The 7,111-nt window shown below is 64.4% G+C and overlaps 3 protein-coding genes across 5 annotated transcripts in view; 2 read left to right on the top strand and 1 right to left on the bottom strand.

Moving 5' to 3' along the window:
- The first annotated feature begins 1,164 nt into the window (after positions 1 to 1,164).
- ARHGDIG (Rho GDP dissociation inhibitor gamma) lies at positions 1,165 to 2,258 on the top strand. The gene is made up of 5 exons (XM_004373125.1): positions 1,165 to 1,339; positions 1,432 to 1,515; positions 1,717 to 1,793; positions 1,887 to 1,950; positions 2,059 to 2,258. The coding sequence occupies exons 1-5, from the start codon at positions 1,165 to 1,167 to the stop codon at positions 2,256 to 2,258; spliced, it is 600 nt and encodes a 199-aa protein (XP_004373182.1).
- A 319-nt stretch (positions 2,259 to 2,577) lies between these two features.
- Positions 2,578 to 5,790, top strand: PDIA2 (protein disulfide isomerase family A member 2). The gene is made up of 11 exons (XM_004373126.1): positions 2,578 to 2,785; positions 3,434 to 3,640; positions 3,710 to 3,843; positions 3,920 to 4,057; positions 4,204 to 4,320; positions 4,408 to 4,533; positions 4,605 to 4,802; positions 4,910 to 5,030; positions 5,109 to 5,290; positions 5,510 to 5,617; positions 5,749 to 5,790. The coding sequence occupies exons 1-11, from the start codon at positions 2,578 to 2,580 to the stop codon at positions 5,788 to 5,790; spliced, it is 1,581 nt and encodes a 526-aa protein (XP_004373183.1).
- A 407-nt stretch (positions 5,791 to 6,197) lies between these two features.
- Positions 6,198 to 7,111, bottom strand: part of AXIN1 (axin 1) — a 17,951-nt gene continuing 17,037 nt past the window's right edge. For all 3 annotated transcript variants that reach the window (XM_004373127.2, XM_023728374.1, XM_023728373.1), the window contains one exon: positions 6,198 to 6,880. In XM_004373127.2, the coding sequence (XP_004373184.1) occupies positions 6,754 to 6,880 (127 nt within the window). In that variant the 3' untranslated portion in view covers positions 6,198 to 6,753. The remainder of the gene's footprint in view (positions 6,881 to 7,111) is intronic.

A 7,111-nucleotide genomic window follows, 5' to 3' on the forward strand; every position in this document is an offset into this window, starting at 1 on the left:
GGGCGGGAGCTGGGGGCTAGGCGGGGCGGGGCCGGGCAGGCCCCTTCCCCCACTTCAACTTTGGGGACGCGTGGGGACCTCGCGGCGCGTCCCCTCGCCTAGGCTCTGGCAGGGGTGGGGGGGCTTCTTCAGGCATCGACCCCCATGGAGAAGGGAGCCAGGAGCACATGGGTCTGTTTACAAAGTCAGAAGGGCAGGGGGACTCTCTCCCCATGGGAACCTCCCCTGGGATCCCTTCTCCTCCAGGTGAGGCTGGCACTCTGGTCAGGGCATGGGGAGAAGGGAGTGCAGTGGGAAGCAGCTCAGAGAGACCCCTGTGCTCTGCCTCAAGGCATATATGAAGGAGCATGGAGCACCCTGGGAAAGGCTCAAGAAGACCCCTGTTTCAGCGCTTTATGGGAGGGGCCACGGGAACATGGAAGGGCTCAGAGACACCCATGTCCAATGCCCCAAGGCACTGTGGGGAGGGCCTCACAGGACCTTGGGAAGGGACTCCTGATGACTCCCAGTCAGGAGCACCATGGGAAGTGGCCCCAGAGGGTGAGCCAAGGAGTTTTAAGAGAATCCCGCTCCCCAGGAGCACTGTGGGGAGAGACCCTAGGACCGTGGGAAGGCCCTCAGCGATCCCAGTCACAAGGCAGGCTGGTGGGGCACCCAGAGGTATCCTAGGGCATTATGGGAAGTTCCCAGAGCATTGGTGGACCCTCAGAGGGCTGTGGAAAGGACAGGGCTTCTGCTCTAGGTAGGACCTCAAAAGTCACTGCCCAAACCAGAAGCGTCACCACTCCGCCGTAGTAGCCTCCCAGCCCCTGGGGGCTGTCCGGCATTTGGGGATCTTTGTTCCCCCCACCTTCGGCTTCAGAGTCAAAGAGGGGCTCTGGGTGGATGACTGGGCCAGGAGCAGGGCATTTGGTGCCTCCGAGGACGGCACTTAGCCCAGCCCCTGGGGATGTAAGGCACCTACTCCGACCCCCAGGACCCCTTCCAGAGGGGTTGGTGTGGGGAGATGCTGGGCCTTCACACTCCTGACTACTCTACCTGGCCCATCCCCCTCCCTGAGCCCCCACCAGCTTCCATTTCAGTCCCTCTGGGCAGTGGGAGGTGCAGGTGGCCAGACCAGACAGCTGGCGGTAAGCTCACGCACCCTCCCCAACCCTAGTCCTCATGACCGATAAGGAGGCCGGGCAGCTGCCGCAGGACGAGGCGCTGGACGAAGCCGTACTGGGGTACCGGGCCCCAAGGCAGAAGAGCCTGCGAGAGCTCCAGGAGCTAGACTCGGACAACGAGAGCCTGATCAAGTACAAGCAGGCGCTGCTGGGGCCCCTGCCGCCGGTCTCGGGTACAGGAAGGCCTGGGAGCAGCAGGGGAGGGCCCTCCCGGGGGGGGTCAGGGCGCCCTGTGACTCTGTGACCGGCCATCTGCCCTCCTCAGACCCGAGCGTGCCCAACGTGCAGGTGATGCGGCTGACGCTGATGTCGGAGCAGGCCCCAGCACCCGTCACCATGGACCTCTCAGGTAAGGACTCCCTGATGCCTGGAGCCCCACGTGAGGGCCTCACAGGGTACTGCCAGCCACACACTGCTCTCTGGGGCAGAGACCCCATCACTGTGGCCCTCCTAGGGCCCCCATGCCCAACCCGAGTCCTTGGGCCCATCTCCTGGGGAAGGGTCTCAGCCATCCTGGGCACTCAGTCCCCAGGTGCTGTTTCCCTAACAGGGGACCTGGTTATGCTGAAGAACCAGGTGTTTGTCCTGAAGGAGGGTGTGGATTACAGAGTGAAGATCACCTTCAAGGTAAGGGTTGCTGCATGTGTGTGTAGAGAGGAGAGGCACAGCCAGCCAGAGGCTCAGCCCTCTAGAGACCCCTAACACCCTGTGTCCCCGCAGGTCAATAAGGAAATCGTCTGTGGCCTCAAGTGCCTGCATTACACCTACCGCAGGGGCCTGCGTGGTAAGGGTGGGGATAGGCGGCTGGTGGGGAAGGGGCAGGGGAGGGAAGGGGCAGCGGGGCCCGGCCAGCCTCACAGGGCCCTTGACAACCGACCTTGCCCTCCCCCAGTGGACAAGGCTGTTTACATGGTGGGCAGTTACGGCCCGAGCACCCAGGAGTATGAGTTCGTGACTCCGGTGGAGGAGGCGCCGCAGGGTGTGCTGGCACGGGGCACCTACGTGGTCTCGTCCTGCTTCACAGACGACGACCGGGTGGCCCACCTGTCCTGGGAGTGGAGCCTCCGCATCTGCAAGGACTGGCAAGACTGAGCCCACTCCCCTCAGTCGGCCCTGTTTGGTCCTTGTTGCCCCACTGTGGTTAGCTGCTGCACTGGGACCCCCAAGCGTTCCCCAGTCCCCTCAGTCAGTGATCAGACCCCCAACCCCTTGCCCGGTCCGGGACCCCTGAACAGTTCCATTAAACGTCACCCATCTCAGTGACCTCGTGTCTCCTCTTTCTGCCTCCCCCTCCCGCGGGGGGCAGGCCTTATGGCCTTATCTCCCCCTGGATGGGCCTCTGTGCCACGTGGCGGCCACTGCTTGGCCTGGGCCCTCTTATCTGCACCTGCCCTGTGGTCCCGGCACAGCCATGGACGGCCAGCTGCTGCCTGCGCTGCTGTTGCTGCTGCTTCTCAGGGCCTTGGGCCCTCAGGGCCAGGGGCCAGGGTCCGGGGGGCCCTCGGGAGAGCCCCCAGAGCGGGTCCCTGAGTTCTCCGAGGAGGATGGGGTCTTAGTGCTGAGTGGGAACACCCTGGGATTGGCCCTGAAGAAGTACCCGGCCCTGCTGGTGGAGTTCTGTGAGTTGGGGATGCTGGGGCCACCAAAGGCTGAACTGGGGCATGCAGGCACCGAGGGGCCACCCCCTCCCCGTGGGACTGGCTCCCTGCATTCAGCTGAGCTCCCTCAGAGACAGCTCTGGGGCTGACAGATGGGGGCCATACAGGGGCAGGGCGAGACCTGGGGATGAGAGCCCATCCACACCCCTACTCGTGGTTTGGTCCTCTCCCTGGCCCAATGACCAGGGGGCCCCAGAGCAGGGCTGCAAATGGTGCAAAAGGCTGGGCAGTAAACGATTCAGGTTTTGCGGCCACACATGGCCTCTGTCACATGGCTAGTCCACTCTGAGCTGGCCTCAACACGCAGCCACACTTGCCGGCCCCACCTTGGGAGAAGGGTTCTCAGAACCCTCACTCTCAGGATGTCGCTGGTTTGAGCCCCCAGCCCCCAAGCTGGGTGGCTCGAGGAAGGGGGAATCAGGGTCTCCAGTCTTTGTGTTTGGGCCCGGCTGTGACCATGGTGGGTGGCTCCTGAGGAGGACGTGTGGCCAGACGCTCTTGTTCCCTGCCGGACGAGACCACCCCAGGTGCCACAGGCTGTGGCCAGGTGGTGTGCAGGGGCCGGGGCCAGGGAGGCTGAGGGGTCCACTCTTGGCCCCGCTTCCCCAGACATCCCACAGTGTGGCCACTGCAAGGCCCTGGCCCCCGAGTACAGCAAGGCGGCCACACTGCTGGCAGCAGAATCTGTGAAGGCCACCCTGGCCAAGGTGGACGGGACCACGGAGCCGGAGCTGACCCAAGAGTTTGGAGTGACTGAGTACCCCACACTCAAGTTCTTCCGAGATGGGAACCGGACACACCCAGAGGAGTACACAGGTGGGGAGCCAGCGTGGGGTGGGGGGACCAGCGTAGGGGCATGCCCAGGCTGAGCAGGCCCCTTGGCAGGCCCCCGGAAGGCTGAGGGCATCGCCAAGTGGCTGAGTCGGCGCGTGGGGCCCAGCGCCACCAGGCTGGAGGACGAGAAGGGTGCCCAAGCACTGGTAGACACCCAGGACATGGTGGTCATCGGCTTCTTCCAGGTGAGCTGGGGGCGTGGGGGCCAGGCCCTGGGAGTGGGCCTGTGGCACCAGTCAGCCTCACAGGGTTGGGCCATAGGACCTGCAGGACGAGGATGTGGCCACCTTCCTGGCCCTGGCCCAGGATGCACTGGACCTGACCTTTGGCCTCACTGACCAGCCACAGCTCTTCCAGAAGTTTGGCCTTACCAAGGACACTGTGGTCCTCTTCAAGAAGGTTCGGTAGGGGCTGGGTGGAGATCCTGGGTGGGGTCACAGCTGGGTGGAGGTCCTGGATGGAGTTGGGCTGGATGGGGGGACATAGGTGGGAGACCTGGGTGGGGTCAGGGCTGTGGCTCCCACTGACCAGCTAGTGTTGTCCAGTTTGATGAGGGCCGGGCTGACTTCCCCGTGGATGAGGAGCTTGGCTTGGACCGGGGTGACCTGTCACGCTTCCTCCTCACGCACAGCATGCACTTGGTCACAGAGTTCAACAGCCAGGTGAGCTAGGCTGCAGATGCGGGAGCTGGGGGCCTCCAGGGAGCTGGGGTGCACAGGAGCTGCCTCACAAGCTTGCCTCCCCCCCAGACATCCGCTAAGATCTTTGCTGCCGGGATCCTCAACCACCTGCTGCTCTTCGTCAACCAGACACTGGCCTCACACAGGGAGCTCCTGGCGGGCTTTGGGGAGGCGGCTCCCCCGTTCCGGGGGCAGGTATTGGGGGGGTGCTGCAAGGGGTGGGCTGGGTGGCCGGGGGGTGCCCAGTGCCAACTCCTGCCGGCCAGGTGCTGTTCGTGGTGGTGGATGTGGGCGCGAGCAATGACCACGTGCTGCAGTACTTCGGCCTGAAGGCCCAGGAGGCCCCCACCCTGCGCTTCATCAACATGGAGACCATGAAGAAGTACGCGCCCACAGGCGAGGGGCCAGTCACTGCAGCCACCGTCTCAGCCTTCTGCCACTTGGTCCTCAATGGCGAGGTTGAGGTCAGTGGCTTAACTGGCACCACACGGCATGGGGGGGGGGCTAGCAGGAGGCAGGGATCCCCACCCTGCAGAGTGCCCACCAGTGCCACGCCTGTCCTGGCCACCAGCCCTATCGCCTGAGTCAGGAGGTCCCGGCCGACTGGGACCAGCGGCCTGTCAAGACCCTCGTGGGCAAGAATTTCGAACAAGTGGCTTTCGACGAGACCAAGAACGTGTTTGTCAAATTCTGTGAGTGATGCGGGCGGGTGGGGGTGGACAGCGGCCGGGCGGACCCTGAAGGCCAGTGCCAACGCCCCCCTGCCCTAGACGCCCCGTCGTGCACCCACTGCAAGGCGATGGCCGCAGCCTGGGAGGCACTGGCTGAAAAGTATAGCGACCGTCAGGACGTCATCATTGCCGAGCTGGACGCAACGGCCAATGAGCTGGAGGCCTTTGCTGTGCACAGCTTTCCCACCCTCAAGTACTTCCCGGCAGGGCCCGGTCGGAAGGTGAGGGTGGACGGCCAGGATGGGAAGAGGGAGGAGCTTCCAACCTCTGCCTGGTCAGGTCCTTGATCCACATCGCGCTCACGGGGCGGGGCCTGGAGGACAGGGCGGGGCCTGGTAGAGGGATGGGAGGGTGGCGTGGGGCCTGGGAAGGGCGGGGCTTCAGAGGGAAGAGCAAGGCAGGATGGGGCGTGTCCGCCAGTCCCGGGTCCCTCCTCTCAGGTGATCGAATATAAAAGCACCAGAGACCTGGAGACCTTCTCCAAGTTCCTGGACAATGGAGGCAAGCTACCTGAGGAGGAGCCCGCGGAGCCTAGAGCCCCCTACCCGGTGGGTGCCCCACACGCGGCTCTGTCCCAGGGCTGCCAGACCTCGGGACAGGCCTCTAGAACGGGGGGCTCGGGCTGACTGGTGCAGGCCCGTGGGTGGTGCTCCGAGCAGTGCCTCTGGGACCCTTCCAGGAGACGGCCAATTCCACCGTGCTACCCAAGGAGGAGCTGTAAGCGGCCGCCTGCTAGCCCCACCCGAAGGCCCCTCATTGCCGCATTGCAGCCCAGCCAGCCTGCGGGGCTGGAGGGTTGAGTCCTGAATAAAGAGCCCTGTCCCGGCTGCGTGTATGGTTCTGGGCTCATTGTGGCTTGAATCTCAGCTTCCGGGGTGGACGCTGGCTCGGGCGCCCCACCAGGGCAAGAAGGGGTGCTGGGGTGGGTGCAGGCACTGGGCAGCTGTCCCTCCACAGGGCCACCGTGACCCACAGAGCAGGTGTAACCTTCCTGGCCAGGGCCTAGGCTTGGTGACGGGGCAGCGTGAGGCCAGGCTGGCGAAGGGCGACTAAGGCTGGTACATCCCCGGCCCTGCAGCAGACAGAACACCCCCAGGCAAGAAGGTTTACAAATGTTTTATTTCATTATTATCCAAGTACCTTTGAAAAGACCATTGTACAAGTCAGCGCATGAGAACAGCACGGGCAGCCGCCCGCTAGCCCTGCCTGAGAAATGTACATATTTACATGGGGCGCGGGGGCTGTGGGGTGGCCGTCCCTGGGAAATGGTCCCCGCCGCAGAGTCACACAGTGGCAGGCAAGGGACAGGCTGTGTCGAAGGCACTCGGTGACATGTACAAGTGATGGGCCCACGAGCAGGGGTCCCTGTGGGGAGCAGATGCCCTGGGGCGAGCCCACGCCCCAGGCAAGGCCTCCAGGGTCAGGCAGGGCCCATTAGCAGCAGAGGGACCGCTGGAGCTGGCCGGCGCATGGGGTCACCCTGCTGGGCCGGCCCTCAGTATTGCTATGGCAGCGGGGAGGGCCTCCCTCCTCGGCGGCCGTACAGAGGCCTGTGGGGCCCCTCAGAGGGACCCTAGCCCAGACACAGGTGGGACAGGGCTTTGCTGCCGTGTCCGCGGAAGCGCTGTTTCCTGTGTGACGGCGCGTTGTGTGTGGACTGCCTGCCCAGGGCCAGTGCCCGTGGTCAGTCCACCTTCTCCACCTTGCCGATGATCTTCTCCTCAAAGACGGGCAGGACAGCCTGGTCCTCCCGAACCTCTTCAAACACTACGCCGCAGTCAAACTCATCACTCACTTTCTTGAAGTAGTATCTGCGAAGGGCGGAAAGCGGGTGGTGAGGGGACCCAGGCTACAGTCCGGTCCACTGCTCTCCACCCACGTTCCCTGCCCACGGACCCGACTGTCCGGCCCCAGAGCGCCACTCAAGGCAGCTCGACCGCGGCACTTGGCCGCTCTGGCCCCACCCCCACGCTGACCCCCGCCCCAGGATACGCGCTGGCCCCGCCCCGGGAAACCAGCTGGCCCCGCCCCACGTTGACCCC

Source organism: Trichechus manatus, unplaced genomic scaffold (genome assembly GCF_000243295.1).
Source record: "Trichechus manatus latirostris isolate Lorelei unplaced genomic scaffold, TriManLat1.0 scaffold00024, whole genome shotgun sequence".
NCBI lineage: Eukaryota > Metazoa > Chordata > Mammalia > Sirenia > Trichechidae > Trichechus > Trichechus manatus.

What these genes read in the sequence shown, in the direction of transcription:
- ARHGDIG (XM_004373125.1), top strand. Translation starts at nt 1,165, where the DNA reads ATGACCGATAAGGAGGCCGGGCAGCTGCCGCAGGACGAGGCGCTGGAC. An exon ending in CGTCACCATGGACCTCTCAG is followed by an intron (nt 1,516 to 1,716) that starts GTAAGGACTCCC and finishes TTTCCCTAACAG; the next exon opens with GGGACCTGGTTATGCTGAAG. An exon ending in GAGTGAAGATCACCTTCAAG is followed by an intron (nt 1,794 to 1,886) that starts GTAAGGGTTGCT and finishes GTGTCCCCGCAG; the next exon opens with GTCAATAAGGAAATCGTCTG.
- PDIA2 (XM_004373126.1), top strand. Translation starts at nt 2,578, where the DNA reads ATGGACGGCCAGCTGCTGCCTGCGCTGCTGTTGCTGCTGCTTCTCAGG. An exon ending in TGGTCATCGGCTTCTTCCAG is followed by an intron (nt 3,844 to 3,919) that starts GTGAGCTGGGGG and finishes GTTGGGCCATAG; the next exon opens with GACCTGCAGGACGAGGATGT. An exon ending in TCACAGAGTTCAACAGCCAG is followed by an intron (nt 4,321 to 4,407) that starts GTGAGCTAGGCT and finishes CCTCCCCCCCAG; the next exon opens with ACATCCGCTAAGATCTTTGC.